Source organism: Salmo salar, chromosome 18, assembly GCF_965601325.2.
Source record: "Salmo salar chromosome 18, fSalSal1, whole genome shotgun sequence".
Lineage (NCBI taxonomy): Eukaryota > Metazoa > Chordata > Actinopteri > Salmoniformes > Salmonidae > Salmo > Salmo salar.
Window position 1 is genome coordinate 98,601,443 of NC_138308.1, and position 24,943 is coordinate 98,626,385.

Here is a 24,943-nt window from a genome sequence, read left to right on the forward strand (position 1 = left end):
CATCAATGTAGAGGTAATAAACATTATGTCCATCAACGTAGAGGCTAATAAACACTAAGTCCATCAATGTAGAGGCTAATAAACATTATAACCATCAATGTAGAGGTAATAAACACTATGTCCATCAATGTAGAGGCTAATAAACACTATGTCCATCAATGTAGAGGCTAATAAACATCATGTCCATCAATGTAGAGGTAATAAACATTATGTCCATCAATGTAGAGTCTAATAAACACTATGTCCATCAATTTAGAGGCTAATAAACACTATGTCCATCAATGTAGAGGCTAATAAACACTATGTCCATCAATGTAGAGGCTAATAAACACTATGTCCATCAATGTAGAGGTAATAAACACTATGTCCATCAATGTAGAGGCTAATAAACACTATGTCCATCAATGTAGAGGCCAATAAACACTATGTCCATCAATGTAGAGGCTAATAAACACTATGTCCATCAATGTAGAGGCTAATAAACATCATGTCCATCAATGTAGAGGCTAATAAACATTATGTCCATCAATGTAGAGGTAATAAACATTATGTCCATCAATGTAGAGGCTAATAAACATTATGTCCATCAATGTAGGGCTAATAAACACTATGTCCATCAATGTAGAGGTAATAAACACTATGTCCATCAATGTAGAGGCTAATAAACACTATGTCCATCAATGTAGAGGCTAATGAACACTATGTCCATCAATGTAGAGGCTAATAAACACTATGTCTATCAATGTAGAGGCTAATAAACACTATGTCCATCAATGTAGAGGCTAATAAACATCATGTCCATCAATGTAGAGGCTAATAAACACTATGTCCATCAATGTAGAGGCTAATAAACATCATGTCCATCAATGTAGAGGTAATAAACATTATGTCCATCAACGTAGAGGCTAATAAACACTAAGTCCATCAATGTAGAGGCTAATAAACATTATAACCATCAATGTAGAGGTAATAAACACTATGTCCATCAATGTAGAGGCTAATAAACATTATGCCCATCAATGTAGAGGCTAATGAACATTATAACCATCAATGTAGAGGCTAATAAACACTATGTCCATCAATGTAGAGGCTAATAAACACTATGTCCATGAATGTAGAGGCTAATAAACACTATGTCCATCAATGTAGAGGCTAATAAACACTATGTCCATCAATGTAGAGGCTAATAAACACTATGTCCATCAATGTAGAGGCTAATAAACACTATGTCCATGAACGTAGAGGCTAATAAACACTATGTCCATCAATGTAGAGGCTAATAAACACTATGTCCATCAATGTAGAGGCTAATAAACACTATGTCCATCAATGTAGAGGTAATAAACACTATGTCCATCAATGTAGAGGCTAATAAACACTATGTCCATCAATGTAGAGGCTAATAAACACTATGTCCATCAATGTAGAGGCTAATGAACACTATGTCCATCAATGTAGAGGCTAATAAACACTATGTCCATGAATGTAGAGGCTAATGAACACTATGTCCATCAATGTAGAGGCTAATAAACACTATGTCCATCAATGTAGAGGCTAATAAACATTATGCCCATCAATGTAGAGGTAATAAACATTATGTCCATCAATGTAGAGGCTAATAAACACTATGTCCATCAATGTAGAGGCTAATAAACATTATGTCCATCAATGTAGAGGCTAATAAACACTATGTCCATCAATGTAGAGGCTAATAAACACTATGTCCATCAATGTAGAGGCTAATAAATACTATGTCCATCAATGTAGAGGTAATAAACATTATGTCCATCAATGTAGAGGTAATAAACATTATGTCCATCAATGTAGAGGCTAATAAACATTATAACCATCAATGTAGAGGTAATAAACACTATGTCCATCAATGTAGAGGCTAATAAACACTATGTCCATCAATGTAGAGGCTAATAAACACTATGTCCATGAACGTAGAGGCTAATAAACACTATGTCCATCAATGTAGAGGCTAATAAACACTATGTCCATCAATGTAGAGGCTAATAAACACTATGTCCATCAATGTAGAGGTAATAAACACTATGTCCATCAATGTAGAGGCTAATAAACACTATGTCCATCAATGTAGAGGCTAATAAACACTATGTCCATCAATGTAGAGGCTAATGAACACTATGTCCATCAATGTAGAGGCTAATAAACACTATGTCCATGAATGTAGAGGCTAATGAACACTATGTCCATCAATGTAGAGGCTAATAAACACTATGTCCATCAATGTAGAGGCTAATAAACATTATGCCCATCAATGTAGAGGTAATAAACATTATGTCCATCAATGTAGAGGCTAATAAACACTATGTCCATCAATGTAGAGGCTAATAAACATTATGTCCATCAATGTAGAGGCTAATAAACACTATGTCCATCAATGTAGAGGCTAATAAACACTATGTCCATCAATGTAGAGGCTAATAAATACTATGTCCATCAATGTAGAGGTAATAAACATTATGTCCATCAATGTAGAGGTAATAAACATTATGTCCATCAATGTAGAGGCTAATAAACATTATAACCATCAATGTAGAGGTAATAAACACTATGTCCATCAATGTAGAGGCTAATAAACACTATGTCCATCAATGTAGAGGCTAATAAACACTATGTCCATCAATGTAGAGGCTAATAAACACTATGTCCATCAATGTAGAGGCTAATAAACATCATGTCCATCAATGTAGAGGCTAATAAACACTATGTCCATCAATGTAGAGGCTAATAAACATCATGTCCATCAACGTAGAGGCTAATAAACACTAAGTCCATCAATGTAGAGGCTAATAAACATTATAACCATCAATGTAGAGGTAATAAACACTATGTCCATCAATGTAGAGGCTAATAAACACTATGTCCATCAATGTAGAGGCTAATAAACATCATGTCCATCAATGTAGAGGTAATAAACATTATGTCCATCAATGTAGAGGCTAATAAACACTATGTCCATCAATGTAGAGGTAATAAACATTATGTCCATCAATGTAGAGGCTAATAAACACTATGTCCATCAATGTAGAGGCTAATGAACATTATAACCATCAATGTAGAGCCTAATAAACACTATGTGCATCAATGTAGAGGCTAATACAAACTATGTCCATCAATGTAGAGGCTAATAAACACTATGTCCATCAATGTAGAGGCTAATAAACACTATGTCCATCAATGTAGAGGCTAATAAACACTATGTCCATCAATGTAGAGGCTAATGAACACTATGTCCATCAATGTAGAGGCTAATAAACACTATGTCCATCAATGTAGAGGCTAATAAAAACTATGTCCATCAATGTAGAGGCTAATAAACATAATGTCCATATATGTAGAGGCTAATAAACACTATGTCCATCAATGTAGAGGCTAATAAACATCATGTCCATCAATGTAGAGGCCAATAAACACTATGTCCATCAATGTAGAGGCTAATAAACACTATGTCCATCAATGTAGAGGCTAATAAACATCATGTCCATCAATGTAGAGGCTAATAAACATTATGTCCATCAATGTAGAGGTAATAAACATTATGTCCATCAATGTAGAGGCTAATAAACATTATGTCCATCAATGTAGGGCTAATAAACACTATGTCCATCAATGTAGAGGTAATAAACACTATGTCCATCAATGTAGAGGCTAATAAACACTATGTCCATCAATGTAGAGGCTAATGAACACTATGTCCATCAATGTAGAGGCTAATAAAAACTATGTCTATCAATGTAGAGGCTAATAAACACTATGTCCATCAATGTAGAGGTAATAAACATCATGTCCATCAATGTAGAGGCTAATAAACATCATGTCCATCAATGTAGAGGCTAATAAACACTATGTCCATCAATGTAGAGGCTAATAAACATCATGTCCATCAACGTAGAGGTAATAAACATTATGTCCATCAACGTAGAGGCTAATAAACACTAAGTCCATCAATGTAGAGGCTAATAAACATTATAACCATCAATGTAGAGGTAATAAACACTATGTCCATCAATGTAGAGGCTAATAAACACTATGTCCATCAATGTAGAGTCTAATAAACATCATGTCCATCAATGTAGAGGCTAATAAACACTATGTCCATCAATGTAGAGGCTAATAAACATCATGTCCATCAACGTAGAGGTAATAAACATTATGTCCATCAACGTAGAGGCTAATAAACACTAAGTCCATCAATGTAGAGGCTAATAAACATTATAACCATCAATGTAGAGGTAATAAACACTATGTCCATCAATGTAGAGGCTAATAAACACTATGTCCATCAATGTAGAGGCTAATAAACATCATGTCCATCAATGTAGAGGTAATAAACATTATGTCCATCAATGTAGAGGCTAATAAACACTATGTCCATCAATGTAGAGGCAAATAAACACTATATCCATCAATGTAGAGGTAATAAACACTATGTCCATCAATGTAGAGGCTAATAAACACTATGTCCATCAATGTAGAGGTAATAAACATTATGTCCATCAATGTAGAGGCTAATAAACACTATGTCCATCAATGTAGAGGCTAATGAACATTATAACCATCAATGTAGAGGCTAATAAACACTATGTGCATCAATGTAGAGGCTAATACAAACTATGTCCATCAATGTAGAGGCTAATAAACACTATGTCCATCAATGTAGAGGCTAATAAACACTATGTCCATCAATGTAGAGGCTAATAAACACTATGTCCATCAATGTAGAGGCTAATGAACACTATGTCCATCAATGTAGAGGCTAATAAACACTATGTCCATCAATGTAGAGGCTAATAAAAACTATGTCCATCAATGTAGAGGCTAATAAACATCATGTCCATCAATGTAGAGGCTAATAAACACTATGTCCATCAATGTAGAGGCCAATAAACACTATGTCCATCAATGTAGAGGCTAATAAACACTATGTCCATCAATGTAGAGGCTAATAAACATCATGTCCATCAATGTAGAGGCTAATAAACATTATGTCCATCAATGTAGAGGTAATAAACATTATGTCCATCAATGTAGAGGCTAATAAACATTATGTCCATCAATGTAGGGCTAATAAACACTATGTCCATCAATGTAGAGGCTAATGAACACTATGTCCATCAATGTAGAGGCTAATAAACACTATGTCCATGAATGTAGAGGCTAATGAACACTATGTCCATCAATGTAGAGGCTAATAAACACTATGTCCATCAATGTAGAGGCTAATAAACATTATGTCCATCAATGTAGAGGTAATAAACATTATGTCCATCAATGTAGAGGCTAATAAACACTATGTCCATCAATGTAGAGGCTAATAAACATTATGTCCATCAATGTAGAGGCTAATAAACACTATGTCCATCAATGTAGAGGCTAATAAACACTATGTCCATCAATGTAGAGGCTAATAAATACTATGTCCATCAATGTAGAGGTAATAAACATTATGTCCATCAATGTAGAGGCTAATAAATACTATGTCCATCAATGTAGAGGCTAATAAACATTATAACCATCAATGTAGAGGTAATAAACACTATGTCCATCAATGTAGAGGCTAATAAACACTATGTCCATCAATGTAGAGGCTAATAAACATCATGTCCATCAATGTAGAGGTAATAAACATTATGTCCATCAATGTAGAGGCTAATAAACACTATGTCCATCAATGTAGAGGCAAATAAACACTATATCCATCAATGTAGAGGTAATAAACACTATGTCCATCAATGTAGAGGCTAATAAACACTATGTCCATCAATGTAGAGGTAATAAACATTATGTCCATCAATGTAGAGGCTAATAAACATAATGTCCATCAACGTAGAGGTAATAAACATTATGTCCATCAACGTAGAGGCTAATAAACACTAAGTCCATCAATGTAGAGGCTAATAAACATTATAACCATCAATGTAGAGGTAATAAACACTATGTCCATCAATGTAGAGGCTAATAAACACTATGTCCATCAATGTAGAGGCTAATAAACATCATGTCCATCAATGTAGAGGTAATAAACATTATGTCCATCAATGTAGAGTCTAATAAACACTATGTCCATCAATTTAGAGGCTAATAAACACTATGTCCATCAATGTAGAGGTTAATAAACACTATGTCCATCAATGTAGAGGCTAATAAACACTATGTCCATCAATGTAGAGGTAATAAACACTATGTCCATCAATGTAGAGGCTAATAAACACTATGTCCATCAATGTAGAGGCCAATAAACACTATGTCCATCAATGTAGAGGCTAATAAACACTATGTCCATCAATGTAGAGGCTAATAAACATCATGTCCATCAATGTAGAGGCTAATAAACATTATGTCCATCAATGTAGAGGTAATAAACATTATGTCCATCAATGTAGAGGCTAATAAACATTATGTCCATCAATGTAGGGCTAATAAACACTATGTCCATCAATGTAGAGGTAATAAACACTATGTCCATCAATGTAGAGGCTAATAAACACTATGTCCATCAATGTAGAGGCTAATGAACACTATGTCCATCAATGTAGAGGCTAATAAACACTATGTCTATCAATGTAGAGGCTAATAAACACTATGTCCATCAATGTAGAGGCTAATAAACATCATGTCCATCAATGTAGAGGCTAATAAACACTATGTCCATCAATGTAGAGGCTAATAAACATCATGTCCATCAATGTAGAGGTAATAAACATTATGTCCATCAACGTAGAGGCTAATAAACACTAAGTCCATCAATGTAGAGGCTAATAAACATTATAACCATCAATGTAGAGGTAATAAACACTATGTCCATCAATGTAGAGGCTAATAAACATCATGTCCATCAATGTAGAGGTAATAAACATTATGTCCATCAATGTAGAGGCTAATAAACACTATGTCCATCAATGTAGAGGCTAATAAACACTATGTCCATCAATGTAGAGGCTAATAAACACTATGTCCATCAATGTAGAGGTAATAAACACTATGTCCATCAATGTAGAGGCTAAGAAACACTATGTCCATCAATGTAGAGGTAATAAACATTATGTCCATCAATGTAGAGGCTAATGAACATTATAACCATCAATGTAGAGGCTAATAAACACTATGTGCATCAATGTAGAGGCTAATACAAACTATGTCCATCAATGTAGAGGCTAATAAACACTATGTCCATCAATGTAGAGGCTAATAAACACTATGTCCATCAATGTAGAGGCTAATGAACATTATGTCCATCAATGTAGAGGCTAATAAACACTATGTCCATCAATGTAGAGGCTAATAAACACTATGTCCATCAATGTAGAGGCTAATAAACATTATAACCATCAATGTAGAGGCTAATAAACATTATAACCATCAATGTAGAGGCTAATGAACATTATGTCCATCAATGTAGACGCTAATAAACACTATGTCCATCAATGTAGAGGCTAATAAACACTATGTCCATCAATGTAGAGGCTAATAAACACTATGTCCATCAATGTAGAGGCTAATAAACACTATGTCCATCAATGTAGAGGCTAATGAACATTATGTCCATCAATGTAGAGGCTAATAAACACTATGTACATCAATGTAGAGGTAATAAACATTATGTCCATCAATGTAGAGGCTAATGAACATTATGTCCATCAATGTAGAGGCTAATAAACATTATAACCATCAATGTAGAGGCTAATGAACATTATGTCCATCAATGTAGAGGCTAATAAACACTATGTCCATCAATGTAGAGGCTAATAAACACTATGTCCATCAATGTAGAGGCTAATAAACACTATGTCCATCAATGTAGAGGTAATAAACACTATTTCCAAATGTATTTATAAATTAATTTTTTAATTATCGGCCAAAAGCCGGCTATTACCAGATATCTGGAACTCTGCTACACACATTGAAAAAGTCCTGTATTGCCTCCTCAGACAACACAGCGGAGCACCACAACCAAATCAGACGCTACACAAGGCCAGCTCGGGGTCTCCTGCTTGTCCCCTCAGCAGGCTGCTCCGTGAGCTCGGCGTCCGCCTCCACAAGGTGGTCCTCAGTTTGCTCTTGCCAGTGCCCAGTCATTTTGGGATATCCATGTTGATTAAAGCTTAGCCAACTAGCTATAATTATTCAGTGCACCATTACTCAAAACTTAACAAAAACAACTAAAAAAAGCTTCCTGTAGCCGTCTGCAAATAAGTGAACAACCTTTATGCCTCTCTGTCAATCTGACCCCGGCCTCTGGTCCATTTTTATACACGGATATACGTCTGAGTAGTATAGGACCGATATCGTGTGTAGCCCAGTTAAAATAAGTAATCAAACGTTGTCACGCCCTGACCTGAGACCACCTTTTTTATGTCTCTATTTAGGTTTGGTCAGGGTGTGATTTGGGTGGGCATTCTATGTCCTTTTTTCTATGCTTTGTATTTCTTTGTTTTTGGCCTGGTATGGCTCTCAATCAGGGACAGCTGTACATCGTTGTCGCTGATTGGGAGCCATACTTAGGCAGCCTGTTTTCCTTTGGGGTTTGTGGGTAGTTATTTTCTGTTTAGTGTTTTGCACCTGACGGGACTGTTCGGGTTGTTCTTTTGCTTTGCTTGTCGGATTTAGTGTTCAGTTTTATCATTAAAAATGACGAACACTTCCCACGCTGCACTTTGGTCTGATTTCTCTTCCCCTTCATCTGAGGACGACGAAGACCGTTACAAATGTTCACTCTGTTGTCATTCATTTGCATTGCACACAGTCGTTGTGTGATAGGCTACTGTAAAAGTGATGTCAATAATATGAAACTTTTTTTTTCGCCCCCTACCCCCCTGCTCTCTTGCTATAAAATGTGTGTGTTGCCTTAAGAATGGGCATCTACTCTTATTCAAGGCAGATTCAAACTGGCTACTCCGATCCCGCGTAGCTCAGTTAGTAGAGCGTTGGTGTTTACAACGCTAGGGTCGTGGGTTCAATCCCCGCGGCGGAGCAATATCAACAGTTCTTTGTTGTTGTTGTGAAAGTCGCTCTGGATAAGAGCTTCTGCTAAATGACTAAAAATGTAAATGTACTGTCAAGTAGGAAATGTAACATCAGCTATGAATATAGAATATATTCAGTTTGATTTAGTTAGCTTTTCTGAAAACTCTCCCACACAGAAAATATTGTGAACCTGGAGAAGCAGTGTACTGTAGGTTACGACTCATTGCGTAGTGTCACAAATTCAACAGAAATGTAGCCTATAGTTATAATGACTGAAGTTTAAACTATGAAGCTTGTAATAATCTCTGAAGTTTAAACTATGAAGCCTGTAATAATCTCTGAAGTTGAATCTATGAAGCCTGTAATAATCTCTGAAATTTAAACTATGAAGCCTGTAATAATCTCTGAAGTTTAAACTATGAAGCCTGTAATAATCTCTGAAGTTTAAACTATGAAGCCTGTAATAATCTCTGAAGTTTAAACTATGAAGCCTGTAATAATCTCTGAAGTTTAAACTATGAAGCCTGTAATAATCTCTGAAATTTAAACTATGAAGCCTGTAATAATCTCTGAAGTTTAATCTATGAAGCCTGTAAGAATCTCTGAAGTTGAATCTATGAAGCCTGTCATAATCTCTGAAGTTTAAACTATGAAGCTTGTAATAATCTCTGAAGTTTAAACTATGAAGCCTGTAATAATCTCTGAAGTTGAATCTATGAAGCCTGTATTAATCTCTGAAGTTTAAACTATGAAGCCTGTAATAATCTCTGAAGTTCAATCTATGAAGCCTGTAATAATCTCTGAAATTTAATCTATGAAGCCTGTAATAATCTCTGAAGTTTAAACTATGAAGCCTGTAATAATCTCTGAAGTTGAATCTATGAAGCCTGTAATAATCTCTGAAGTTTAATCTATGAAGCCTGTAAGAATCTCTGAAGTTTAAACTATGAAGCCTGTAATAATCTCTGAAGTTTAATCTATGAAGCCTGTAATAATCTCTGAAGTTTAAACTATGAAGCCTGTAATAATCTCTGAAGTTTAAACTATGAAGCCTGTAATAATCTCTGAAGTTTAAACTATGAAGCCTGTAAGAATCTCTGAAGTTTAAACTATGAAGCCTGTAATAATCTCTGAAGTTTAATCTATGAAGCCTGTAAGAATGTCTGAAGTTGAATCTATGAAGCCTGTAAGAATCTCTGAAGTTTAATCTATGAAGCCTGTAATAATCTCAGAAGTTTAATCTATGAAGCCTGTAATAATCTCTGAAGTTTAAACTATGAAGCCTGTAAGAATCTCTGAAGTTTAAACTATGAAGCCTGTAATAATCTCTGAAGTTGAATCTATGAAGCCTGTCATAATCTCTGAAGTTTAATCTATGAAGCCTGTAATAATCTCTGAAGTTTAAACTATGAAGCCTGTAATAATCTCTGAAGTTTAAACTATGAAGCCTGTAAGAATCTCTGAAATTTAAACTATGAAGCCTGTAATAAGATAAAATGTAATCTATGAAGCCTGTAAGAATCTCTGAAGTTTAATCTATGAAGCCTGTAATAATCTCTGAAGTTTAATCTATGAAGCCTGTAATAATCTCTGAAGTTTAAACTATGAAGCCTGTAATAATCTCTGAAATGTAATCTATGAAGCCTGTAATAATCTCTGAAGTTTAATCTATGAAGCCTGTAATAATCTCTGAAGTTTAATCTATGAAGCCTGTAATAATCTCTGAAGTTGAATCTATGAAGCCTGTAATAATCTCTGAAGTTTAATCTATGAAGCCTGTAATAATCTCTGAAGTTTAAACTATGAAGCCTGTAATAATCTCTGAAGTTTAAACTATGAAGCCTGTAAGAATCTCTGAAGTTTAAACTATGAAGCCTGTAATAAGATAAAATGTAATCTATGAAGCCTGTAAGAATCTCTGAAGTTTAATCTATAAAGCCTGTAATAATCTCTGAAGTTTTATCTATGAAGCCTGTAATAATCTCTGAAGTTTAAACTATGAAGCCTGTAAGAATCTCTGAAGTTTAAACTATGAAGCCTGTAATAATCTCTGAAGTTTAAACTATGAAGCCTCTAATAATCTCTGAAATTTAATCTATGAAGCCTGTAAGAATCTCTGAAGTTGAATCTATGAAGCCTGTCATAATCTCTGAAGTTTAAACTATGAAGCCTGTAATAATCTCTGAAGTTGAATCTATGAAGCCTGTAATAATCTCTGAAGTTTAAACTATGAAGCCTGTAATAATCTCTGAAATTTAAACTATGAAGCCTGTAAGAATCTCTGAAGTTTAAACTATGAAGCCTGTAAGAATCTCTGAAGTTTAAACTATGAAGCCTGTAATAAGATAAAATGTAATCTATGAAGCCTGTAAGAATCTCTGAAGTTTAATCTATGAAGCCTGTAATAATCTCTGAAGTTTAATCTATGAAGCCTGTAATAATCTCTGAAGTTTAAACTATGAAGCCTGTAATAATCTCTGAAGTTTAATCTATGAAGCCTGTAATAATCTCTGAAGTTTAATCTATGAAGCCTGTAACAATCTCTGAAATTGAATCTATGAAGCCTGTAAGAATCTCTGAAGTTTAATCTATGAAGCCTGTAAGAATCTCTGAGGTTTAAACTATGAAGCCTGTAAGAATCTCTGATAAACGAGTTGTACTCATCCTGTCAAGCCGATCTGTGTGTGTTGGTAGGCATACATTATGTTTAGGCTGCATTAGCAATAGAGGTGCTTGGGTAAAATCACAGGGGTAATATATATTCACGTCACCAAATAATTGATTAAAACACACTGTTTTGCAATGAAGGTCTGCAGTAGCCTCAACAGCACTATGTAGGGTAGCACCATGGTGTAGCCGGAGGACAGCTAGCTTCCGTCCTCCTCTGGGTACATTGATTTCAATACAAAACCTAGGAGGCTCATGGTTCTCACCCTCTTCCATAGACTTACACAGTAATTAGGAAAATTTCCGGAGGACGTCCTCCAACCTATCAGAGCTCTTGCAGCAGGAACTGACATGTTGTCCATCCAATCCAAGGATCAGAGAATGAATATAATACTGAAAGTAGAAGCTACAGCTAACTAGCACTGCAGTGCATAACATGAGGTGAGCAGTTGACTCAAAACAGAGAGAAAGACAATAGTTGAACAGTTTTCAACAAATTAATTAATTGACATTGAACTGGCTGAATGGAATATGAATGACAGTATCCTAAACCCATCACTGTTACATTGAACTGGGTGAATATGAATGACAGTATCCTAAACCCATCACTGTTACATTGAACTGGGTGAATATGAATGACAGTATCCTAAACCCATCACTGTTACATTGAACTGGGTGAATATGAATGACAGTATCCTAAACCCATCACTGTTACATTGAACTGGGTGAATATGAATGACAGTATCCTAAACCCATCACTGTTACATTGAACTGGGTGAATATGAATGACAGTATCCTAAACCCATCACTGTTACATTGAACTGGGTGAATATGAATGACAGTATCCTAAACCCATCACTGTTACATTGAACTGGGTGAATGGAACATGAATGACGGTCATCCAATATGCTGTAATAGAAATAAGGTCAAGCTCATGAAAACAAATTGTCCTCCCTCATCTTGAACGGCACTGACCGCCACTGGTATATGCCTACTGGCTTCCCTTGCCTTCAACGCTACGGGCGGCAACCATGTCATACTCCTTCTGACCACACAGCATCAGATAGATGGCTTACACGTAGACAGACAGAGGGGCGCTGTTTCGCTCACTCGGATGCTTTCTCTTCTCATGTGAGATACATACAGCCTCTCGCGAATCGAAGGAAAATAATGAAACGCAGAGACGAAATGTATAGAAAAAAATATATAGAAAAAAAACTATTTTTTTGGGGGGGGGGTACATTTCAGATAAACCCCCTATGTTGTAATGGGGTACATTTCAGATAAAACCCCTATGTTGTAATGGGGTACATTTCAGATAAACCCCCTATGTTGTAATGGGGTACATTTCAGATAAACCCCCTATGTTGTAATGGGGTACATTTCAGATAAAACCCCCTATGTTGTAATGGGGTACATTTCAGATAAACCCCTATGTTGTAATGGGGTACATTTCAGATAAACCCCCTATGTTGTAATGGGGTACATTTCAGATAAAACCCCCTATGTTGTAATGGGGTACATTTCAGATAAACCCCCCTATGTTGTAATGGGGTACATTTCAGATAAACCCCTATGTTGTAATGGGGTACATTTCAGATAAAACCCCCTATGTTGTAATGGGGTACGTTTCAGATAAACCCTTATGTTGTAATGGGGTACATTTCAGATAAAACCCTATGTTGTAATGGGGTACATTTCAGATAAACCCCTATGTTGTAATGGGGTACATTTCAGATAAAACCCCCTATGTTGTAATGGGGTACATTTCAGATAAACCCCTATGTTGTAATGGGGTACATTTCAGATAAACCCCCTATGTTGTAATGGGGTACATTTCAGATAAAACCCCCTATGTTGTAATGGGGTACATTTCAGATAAACCCCTATGTTGTAATGGGGTACATTTCAGATAAACCCCTATGTTGTAATGGGGTACATTTCAGATAAACCCCCTATGTTGTAATGGGGTACATTTCAGATAAAACCCCCTATGTTGTAATGGGGTACATTTCAGATAAACCCCTATGTTGTAATGGGGTACATTTCAGATAAAACCCCTATGTTGTAATGGGGTACATTTCAGATAAAACCACGATGTTGTAATGGTGTACGTTTCAGATAAACCCCTATGTTGTAATGGGGTACATTTCAGATAAACCCCTATGTTGTAATGGGGTACATTTCAGATAAACCCCTATGTTGTAATGGGGTACATTTCAGATAAAACCCCTTTGTTGTAATGGGGTACATTTCAGATAAACCCCTATGTTGTAATGGGGTACATTTCAGATAAACCCCCTATGTTGTAATGGGGTACATTTCAGATAAAACCCCCTATGTTGTAATGGGGTACATTTCAGATAAACCCCTATGTTGTAATGGGGTACATTTCAGATAAACCCCTATGTTGTAATGGGGTACTATTCAGATAAACCCCTATTTTGTAATGGGGTACATTTCAGATAAACCCCTATGTTGTAATGGGGTACTATTCAGATAAAACCCTATGTTGTAATGGGGTACATTTCAGATAAAACCCCCTATGTTGTAATGGGGTACATTTCAGATAAAACCCCTATGTTGTAATGGGGTACATTTCAGATAAAACCCCCTATGTTGTAATGGGGTACATTTCAGATAAACCCCTATGTTGTAATGGGGTACATTTCAGATAAAACCCCCTATGTTGTAATGGGGTACTATTCAGATAAACCCCTATGTTGTAATGGGGTACATTTCAGATAAACCCCTATGTTGTAATGGGGTACTATTCAGATAAAACCCTATGTTGTAATGGGGTACATTTCAGATAAACCCCTATGTTGTAATGTATTACATTTCAGATAAACCCCTATGTTGTAATGGGGTACATTTCAGATAAACCCCTATGTTGTAATGGGGTACATTTCAGATAAACCCCCTATGTTGTAATGGGGTACATTTCAGATAAACCCCCTATGTTGTAATGGGGTACATTTCAGATAAACCCCTATGTTATAATGGGGTACATTTCAGATAAACCCCTATGTTGTAATGGGGTACATTTCAGATAAACCCCCTATGTTGTAATGGGGTACATTTCAGATAAACCCCTATGTTATAATGGGGTACATTTCAGATAAAACCCCCTATGTTGTAGTGAGGAACATCTCTTTCTTGTGTTATTATCTTAAATTTAGCCGTATACGTCAACAACCGTTTGTACATTCGAACAACAGGAGTATCAATCCATCTCCTGTTATTAGGGCTCTAACGTGTGTGTGTGTGTGTGTGTGTGTGTGTGTGTGTGTGTGTCTCTGTGTGTGTGTGTGTGTGTGTGTGTGTGTGTGTGTGTGTGTGTCTCTCTCTGTGTGTGTGTGTGTGTGTGTCTCTGTGTGTGTGTGTGTGTGTGTCTCTCTCTGTGTGTGTGTGTGTGTGTGTGTGTGTGTGTGTGTGTGTGTGTGTGTGTGTGTGTGTGTGTGTGTGTGTGTGTGTGTGTCTCTCTCTGTGTGTGTGTGTGTGTGTCTCTGTGTGTGTGTGTGTGTGTGTGTGTCTCTGTGTGTGTGTGTGTGTGTGTGTGTGTGTGTGTGTCTCTCTCTGTGTGTGTGTGTGTGTGTGTGTGTGTGTGTGTGTGTGTGTGTGTGTGTGTGTGTGTCTCTCTCTCTCTCTCTCTCCGCTCCAGATGTCTGTCTGACCGATCGGTAATAACGCTGTCACGAACCGATCCGAGGGACACATTCTCTAACGTCGCTATTGACGTGCTAGAAGCATAGACCTATAATAACGACTAGAAACGTTCTGTTTGTTCCAACTGTACAAAATGGTAAATATAACTTGTCCTTCACAGTAACAATGAGATCGTGTCAATAAGCAAAAACATGTTATGTTGTCTACAGTTCGTGACACCATTACTGGCCCAGACAGACATCTTATCTAGACCGGACGGACACACGGTAGCCTGCAGTAACCTACCGTAACCTCATTAGACAAAGTAGCCTATAATGTTGTGAGGTTACGGTGAGTGTGTGTGTGTGTGTGTGTGTGTCCGGATGGATAGATGTCTGTCTGACTGTGTCGGTAATGGTGTCACGAGCCAAACTCAACCTTTAGAACCGACTGACCCCGTTATTGATCCACCGGCCCCGCGGTCACGGCTTGCGCACCCGCTCCAGCTCTCTCGGTTCACAACATGGCTGCCGCCCGCGAGCTGCCCGGGTGCAGTAGATCCAGACCTCTCAGGCTACGGTATTCCAACCGCTCATCTCCCTCTCGTGCTACCGTATCCCTTCCCCGTTTCACCTCTCCGCCCCTGGTTACCGCTCCACTGAACGGAGCAGAAAGCTGTATTACCGAATACACTTACGTGATTGTAGCCCTAAGCGCTGCGGTTGGTCTTGCTTTTTCCGAGGCATTTTCCTTTTATTTATTTTTTTACATTCTCCTTCTCAGGTCTGTGGGGTGAAACGTGTATCCTTATCTTCGTTGGAACGAAAGGATACTCCGGGACTCCCGTGTAGCGTGTCCTCGTTGGTTGGTAGGGTAGATCCGGGGACTGTCGCGAGCACTGACCGGGGCAGTGGCCGTGCCTGCTGCTTCCCGCGGCTCTGCTCTCTCTCTCTCTCTCTCTACTCTCTCTCGGTGCAGTGTGTGTGTACAACCAATACTGGAGAAAGATCAAAGGGCAAAAGAGCAGCAGAGGAGACACACACAGCTAGAGAGAGAGAGGAGAGAGAAGGTGAGAGAGGAGAGGGAAGGAGAGAGAAAGAGAGGGAAGGAGAGAGAGAGAAGGAAGACAGAAAGTGAATAATTATAATGGGTTTTTATAGCACCTTTTTTTTTTTTTTACCAAATGCTGTACTCAAAGTGCTTTATATAGTAAGGGGGGAATCTCACCTCATCCACCACCAATGTGTGGCACCCACCTGGGTGATACATGGCAACCATTTTGTGAAGTCTCACCCCACATCAGCTATAGCACAGTGGAGAGGTGAGGAGGGTTATGCCAATTAGGAATGAGGGGGAGGGAGAGGAGAGAGAGAGAGAGAGAGAGAGGAGAGGGAGCGAGAGAGAAAGCTTGGTACAGTGGGACTGAGGAACACTGACTAGTCCTATAGCCAATTAATTAGATGGTAAATACATGGTCAATGAATATACAATTTAGCCTGCGTTTGTGTATGTTATTAGTTTTTATCTATCATATACAGTGGCTTGCAAAAGTATTCACCCCCCTTGGCATTCTTCCTATTTTGTTGCCTTACCACCTGGAATTAAAATAGATTTTTGGTTGGGTTTGTATCATTTCATTTACACAACATGCCTACCACTTTGAAGATGCAAAATATTTTTTATTGTCAAACAAACAAGAAATAAGACAAAAAAACAGATAACTTGAGCGTGCATAACTATTCACCCCCCCAAAGTCAATACTTTGTAGAGCCACCTTTTTCAGCAATTACAGCTGCAAGTCTCTTGGGGTATGTCTCTATAAGCTTGGCACATCTAGCCACTGGGATTTCTGCCCATTCTTCAAGGCAAAACTGCTCCAGCTCCTTCAAATTGGATGGGTTCCGCTGGTGTACAGCAAACTTTAAGTCATACCACAGATTTTCAATTGGATTGAGGTCTGGGCTTTGACTAGGCCATTCCAAGACATTTAAATGTTTCCCCTTAAACCACTCGAGTGTTGCTTTAGCAGTATGCTTAGGGGCATTGTCCTGCTGGAAGGTGAACCTCCGTCCCAGTCTCAAATCTCTGGAAGACTGAAACAGGTTTCACTCACGAATTTCTGTGTATTTAGCGCCATCCATCATTCCTTAAATTCTGACCAGTTTCCCAGTCCCTGCCAATGAAAAACAACCCCACAACATGATGCTGCCACCACCATGCTTCACTGTGGGGATTGTGTTCTCGGGATGATGAGAGGTGTTGGGTTTGCACCAGACAAAGCATTTTCCTTGATGGCCAAAATGCTCAATTTTAGTCTCATCTGACAAGAGTACCTTCTTCCATATGTTTGGGGAGTCTCCCACATGCCTTCTGGCGAACACCAAACGTGTTTGCTTATTTTTTTATTTAAGCAATGGCTTTTTTCTGGCCACTCTTCCGTAAAGCCCAGCTCTGTGGAGTGTACGGCTTAAAGTGGTCCTTTGGACAGATACTCCAATCTCCGCTGTGGAGCTTTGCAGCTCCCTTCAGGGTTATCTTTGGTCTCTTTGTTGCCTCTCTGATTAATGCCCTCCTTACCTGGTCCGTGAGTTTTGGTGGGCAGCCCTCTCTTGGCAGGTTTGTTGTGGTGCCATATTCTTTCAATTTTTTAATAATGGATTTAATGGTGCTCTGTGGGATGTTCAAAGTTTCTGATATTTTTTTATAACCCAACCCTGATCTGTACTTCTCCAGAGCTTTGTCCCTAACCTGTTTGGAGAGCTCATTGGTCTTCATGGTGCCCCTTGCTTGGTGGTGTTGCAGACTCTGGGGCCTTTCAGAACAGGTGTATATATACTGAGATCATGTAACACTTAGATTGCACACAGGTGGACTTTATTTAAATAATTATGTGACTTCTGAAGGTAATTGGTTGCACCAGATCTTATTTAGGCTAGTGGTTAGAGCGTTGGACTAGTAACCAAAAGGTTGCAAGATTGTAATCCCCGAGCTGACAAGGTACACATTTGTCATTCTGCCCCTGAACAAGGCAGTTAACCCCACTGTTCCTAGACCGTCATTGAAAATAAGAATTTGTTCTTAACTGACTTGCCCAGATAAATAAAGGTAAAATAAAAAATAAAAACTTTTAGGGGCTTCATAGCAAAGGGGGTGAATACATATGCACGCTCCGTTTAAAAAAAAAAAAGTTATTTTTTTCATTTCACTTCACCAATTTGGACTATTTTGTGTATGTCCATTACATGAAATCCAAATAAAAACCCATTTAAATTACAGGTTATAATACAACAAAATAGGAAATACACCAAAGGGGGATGTATACTTTTGCAAGGCACTGTATCATAATCCATTAGGCTACATTATATTTCCCTTAGGGTGACATTTAATTTCAGCAGCTGGAGCCTATATAGTCTCTGTGTCACACCCTGATCTGTTTTACATGACATGTGCTTGTCTACACCCCCCAACCAGGTGTCTCCCATTATCTCCTGTGTATTTATACCTGCGTTTTCTGTTTGTCTGTTGCCAGCTCGTCTTGTCAAGTCCTACCAGCGTGTTTTCCCGTTTTCCAGTCCTCCTGGTTTTGACCGTTCTGCCCTGCCCTTGCATGCCATTCTGTACCTCACTGACACTTACGTACTGGAGTACTGTCCTCTGCCTGGCCTTGACCTGTCGTTTGCCTGCCCTTGACCTGTCCTCTGCCTGCCCTTGACCTGTCCTCTGCCTGCCCCCCTGTTTTGTTAATAAACATCTGTGATTCGAACTGTCTCCATCTGGGTCTTATCCTGATACTCTGTTATCATTTCCAAGATCATGTGTGGCAAGCCAGCAGTTTCCTGTTTCCGGTCAGAACTTGCAGACTTGTTTACGCTGCTGTGCGTTTTGTTGCCGATCTTACTTTGCTACCTGACGGTTTTTACTTTTTCATTACCGTATATTTTTACTTTTTCCCTCACTCAACTTTTTTCATTCAACTTATTCACCCCTTATGGTGAGGATAGCTGTGCTGCAAGCCCAGCTTCAGACGCAATCGTTAGGCAAGGGCAATTTCAGTGTAGGAAAGGATGAAACAGCGTCTGTACCACCAGTAAGTACAGATAGTAACGTTAGTATAAACCCCCTCGCACGGTCCCCGCAGCCGGACAACTTTCTCATGGCTTCTGGAGGGAAACGCTGTAGGAATGCTCAACCGGTGTCGCTTATTCAGCCGACAGAAACTTTCAACCGGTTCTCCCCATTAAGCGAGTCGGAGTCGGAGGCCGAGACTTCTCTGGTCTCTGCTCCTCCCGTTGTGGGGTCTGAGACGCCGACGGCTCTCACCATTAGCTCTGACAAATTGAAAACCCTAGTCATTGGCAACTCCATTACCCGCAGTATTAGACTTAAAACTAATCATCCAGCGATCATACACTGTTTACCAGGGGGCAGGGCTACCGACGTTAAGGCTAATTTAAAGACGGTGCTGGCTAAAGCTAAAACTGGCGAGTGTAGAGAGTATAGAGATATTGTTATCCACGTCAGCACCAATGATGTTAGGATGAAACAGTCAGAGGTCACCAAGCGCAACATAGCTTCAGCGTGTAAATCAGCTAGAAAGATGTGTCGGCATCGATTAATTGTCTCTGGCCCCCTCCCAGTTAGGGGGAGTGATGAGCTCTACAGCAGAGTCTCACAACTCAATCGCTGGTTGAAAACTGTGTTCTGCCCCTCCCAAAAGATAGAATTTGTAGATAATTGGCCCTCTTTCTGGGACTCACCCACAAACAGGACCAAGCCTGGCCTGTTGAGGAGTGACGGACTCCATCCTAGCTGGAGGGGTGCTCTCATCTTATCTACGAACATAGACAGGGCTCTAACTCCTCTAGCTCCACAATGAAATAGGGTGCAGGCCAGGCAGCAGGCTGTTAACTACCCTGCCAGCTTAGTGGAGTCTGCCACTAGCACAGTCAGCGTAGTCAGCTCAGCTTTCCCCATTGAGACCGTGTCTGTGCCTCGATCTAGGTTGGGCAAAATTAAAAATGGCGGTGTTCGCTTTAGCAATCTCACTAGTATAAAGACCTCCTCCATTCCTGCCATTATTGAAAGAGATTGTGATACCTCACATCTCAAAATTGGGTTACTTAATGTTAGATCCCTCACTTCCAAGGCAGTTATAGTCAATGAACTAATCACTGATCATAATCTTGATGTGATTGGCCTGACTGAAACATGGCTTAAGCCTGATGAATTTACTGTGTTAAATGAGGCCTCACCCCCTGGTTACACTAGTGACCATACCCCCCGTGCATCCGGCAAAGACGGAGGTGTTGCTAACATTTACGACAGCAAATTTCAATTTACAAAAAAAAAAACAATGACGTTTTCGTCTTTTGAGCTTCTAGTCATGAAATCTATGCAGCTACTCACTCACTTTTTATAGCTACTGTTTACAGGCCTCCTGGGCCATATGCAGTGTTCCTCACTGAGTTCCCTGAATTCCTATCGGACCTTGTAGTCATAGCAGATAATATTCAAATTTTTGGTGACTTTAACATTCACATGGAAAAGTCCACAGACCCACTCCAAAAGGCTTTCGGAGCCATCATCGACTCAGTGGGTTTTGTCCAACATGTCTCTGGACCTACTCACTGCCACAGTCATACTCTGGACCTAGTTTTGTCCCATGGAATAAATGTTGTGGATCTTAATGTTTTTCCTCATAATCCTGGATTATCGGACCACCATTTTATTGCGTTTGCAATTGCAACAAATAATCTGCTCAGACCCCAACCAAGGAGCATTAAAAGTCGTGCTATAAATTCTCAGACAACCCAAAGATTCCTTGATGCCCTTCCAGACTCCCTCTGCCTACCCAAGGACGTCAAAGGACAAAAATCAGTTAACCACCTAACCGAGGAACTCAATTTAACCTTGCGCAATACCCTAGATGCAGTTGCACCCCTAAAAACTAAAAACATCTGTCATAAGAAACTAGCTCCCTGGTATACAGAAAATACACGAGCTCTGAAGCAAGCTTCCAGAAAATTGGAACGGAAATGGTGCCACACCAAACTGGAAGTCTTCCGACTAGCTTGGAAAGACAGTACCGTGCAGTATCGAAGAGCCCTCACTGCTGCTCGATCATCCTATTTTTCCAACTTAATTGAGGAAAATAAGAACAATCCGAAATTTCTTTTTGATACTGTCGCAAAACGAACTAAAAAACAGCATTCGCAAATGGAGGATGGCTTTCACTTCAGCAGTAATAAATTTATGAACTTCTTTGAGGAAAAGATCATGATCATTAGAAAGCAAATTACGGACTCCTCTTTAAATCTGGGTATTCCTCCAAAGCTCCATTGTCCTGAGTCTACACAACTCTGCCAGGACCTAGGATCAAGGGACATACTAAAGTGTTTTAGTACTATATCTCTTGACACAATGATGAAAATAATCATGGCCTCCAAACCCTCCAAGCTGCATACTGGACCCTATTCCAACTAAACTACTGAAAGAGCTGCTTCCTGTGCTTGGCCCTCCTATGTTGAACCTAATAAACGGCTCTCTATCCACCGGATGTGTACCAAGTGTATAAAGCCTCTCTTGAAAAAGCCGAATCTTGACCCAGAAATTATAAAAAACTATTGGCCTATATCGAATCTTCCATTCCTCTCAAAAATTTTAGAAAAAGCTGTTGCACAGCAACTCACTGCCTTCCTGAAGACAAAAAATGTATACGAAACGCTTCAGTCTGGTTTTAGACCCCATCATAGCACTGAGACTGCACTTGTGAAGGTGGTAAATGACCTTTTAATGACGTCAGACCGAGGCTCTGCATCTGTCCTCATGCTCCTAGATCTTAGTGCCGCTTTTGATACCATCGATCGCCACATTCTTTTGGAGAGATTGGAAACCCAAATTGGTCTACATGGACAAGTTCTGGCCTGGTTTAGATCTTATCTGTCGGAAATATATCAGTTTGTCTCTGTGAATGGTTTGTCCTCTGACAAATCAATTGTAAATTTCGGTGTTCCTCAAGGTTCCGTTTTAGGACCACTATTGTTTTCACTATATATTTTACCTCTTGGGGATGTCATTCGAAAACATAATGTTAAATTTCACTTCTATGCGGACGACACACAGCTGTACATTTCAATGAAACATGGTGAAGCCCCAAAATTGCCCTCGCTAGAAGCCTGTGTTTCAGACATAAAGAAGTGGATGGCTGCAAACTTTCTACTTTTAAACTCGGACAAAACAGAGATGCTTCTTCTAGGTCCCAAGAAACAAAGAGATCTTCTGTTGAATCTGACAATTAATCTGGATGGTTGTACAGTCGTCTCAAATAAAACTGTGAAAGACCTCGGCGTTACTCTGGATCCTGATCTCTCTTTTGAAGAACATATCAAGACTGTTTCAAGGACAGCTTTTTTCCATCTACGTAACATTGCAAAAATCAGAAACTTTCTGTCCAAAAATGACGCAGAAAAATTAATCCATGCTTTTGTTACTTCTAGGCTGGACTACTGCAATGCTCTACTTTCCGGCTACCCGGATAAAGCACTAAACAAACTTCAGTTAGTGCTAAATACGGCTGCTAGAATCCTGACTAGAACCAAAAAATGTGATCATATTACTCCAGTGCTAGCCTCCCTACACTGGCTTCCTGTTAAGGCAAGGGCTGATTTCAAGGTTTTACTGCTAACCTACAAAGCATTACATGGGCTTGCTCCTACCTATCTTTCCGATTTGGTCCTGCCGTACATACCTACACGTACGCTACGGTCACAAGATGCAGGCCTCCTAATTGTCCCTAGAATTTCCAAGCAAACGGCTGGAGGTAGGGCTTTCTCCTATAGAGCTCAATTTTTATGGAATGGTCTGCCTACCTATGTGAGAGACGCAGACTCAGTCTCAACCTTTAAGTCTTTACTGAAGACTTATCTCTTCAGTAGGTCCTATGATTAAGTATAGTCTGGCCCAGGAGTGTGAAGGTGAACGGAAAGGCTGGAGCAACGAACCGCCCTTGCTGTCTCTGCCTTGCCGGTTCCCCTCTTTCCACTGGGATTCTCTGCCTCTAACCCTATTACAGGGGCTGAGTCACTGGCTTACTGGTGTTCTTCCATGCCGTCCATGGGAGGGGTGCATCACTTGAGTGGGTTGAGTCACTGACGTGGTCTTCCTGTCTGGGTTGGCGCCCCCCCCTTGGGTTGTGCCATGGCGGAGATCGTTGTGGGCTATACTCGGCCTTGTCTTAGGACGGTAAGTTGGTGGTTGGAGACATCCCTCTAGTGGTGTGGGGGCTGTGCTTTGGCAAAGTGGGTGGGGTTATATCCTGCCTGTTTGGCCCTGTCCGGGGGTATCATCGGATGGGGCCACAGTGTCTTCTGATCCCTCCTGTCTCAGCCTCCAGTATTTATGCTGCAGTAGTTTATGTGTCGGGGGGCTAGGGTCAGTCTGTTACATTTGGAGTATTTCTCTTGTCTTATCCGGTGTCCTGTGTGAATTTAAATATGCTCTCTCTAATTCTCTCTTTCTCTCTTTCTGTCTTTCTCTCGGAGGACCTGAGCCCTAGGACCATGCCTCAGGACTACTTGGCATGATGACTCCTTGCTGTCCCCAGTCCACCTGGCCGTGCTGCTGCTCCAGTTTCAACTGTTCCGCCTGCGGCTATGGAACCCTGACCTGTTCACCGGACGTGCTTGTTGCACCCTCGACAACTACTATGATTATTATTATTATTTGACCATGCTGGTCATTTATGAACATTTTAACATCTTGACCATGTTCTGTTATAATATCCACCCTGCACAGCCAGAAGAGGACTGGCCACACCTCATAGCCTGGTTCCTCTCTAGGTTTCTTCCTAGGTTTTTGGCCTTTCTAGGGAGTTTTTCCTAGGGAGTTTTTCCTAGCCACCGTGCTTCTTTCACATGCATTGCTTGCTGTTTGGGGTTTTAGGCTGGGTTTCTGTACAGCACTTTGAGATATCAGCTGATGTACGAAGGGCTTTATAAATAAATTTGATTTGAAGATAATGTAGGGGTTTATTTATGAAACGTTACCAACAGTAGTTATCATTTCCAAGATAATGTAGTGGTTTATTTATGAAACGTTACCAACAGTAGTTATCAGTGTTAAAAATGTAAATAATCTGGAGAAGAGTCCCCTAAGCATGCTGGTCTTGGGGCTCTGTTCACAAACACAAACAGACCCCACTGAGCCCCAGGTCAGCAACACAATTAGACCCAACCAAATCATGAGAAAACAAAAAGATAATTACTTGACACATTGGAAAGAATCGATTAAAAAAAACAGAACAAATGCTATTTGGCCCTAAACAGAGAGTACACAGTGGCAGAATACCTGACCACTGTGACTGACCCCAAATAAAGGAACGCTTTGACTATGTACAGACTCAGTGATCATAGCCTTGCTATTGAGAAAGGCCGCCGTAGGCTGACCTGGCTCTCAAGAGAAGACAGGCTATGTGCACACTGCCCACAAAATGAGGTGGAAACTGAGCTGCACTTCCTAACTTCCTGCCAAATGTATGACCATATTAGAGACACATATTTCCCACAGATTACACAGATCCACAAAGAATTTTAAAACAAACAACATTTTTGATAAACTCCTCCTTGTGAATTCGGAA

General features: G+C 39.4%; 1 protein-coding gene across 4 annotated transcripts in view; it reads right to left on the reverse strand.

Annotated features, from left to right (window-relative positions):
* The window catches only part of LOC106578196 (uncharacterized), a 60,086-nt gene extending 43,718 nt beyond the window's left edge, over positions 1–16,368 (reverse strand). The window contains exon 1 of one of the 4 annotated variants that reach the window (XM_045711392.2): positions 16,007–16,365. In XM_045711392.2, coding sequence (XP_045567348.2) covers positions 16,007–16,055 — 49 coding nt within the window. In that variant the 5' untranslated portion in view covers positions 16,056–16,365. Of the gene's footprint in view, positions 1–15,764 lie in introns of all 4 variants that reach the window. The other 3 variants (XM_082965393.1, XM_045711391.2, XM_082965394.1) reach the window with 3 other exon arrangements.
* Between the last annotated feature and the right edge of the window lie 8,575 nt (positions 16,369–24,943).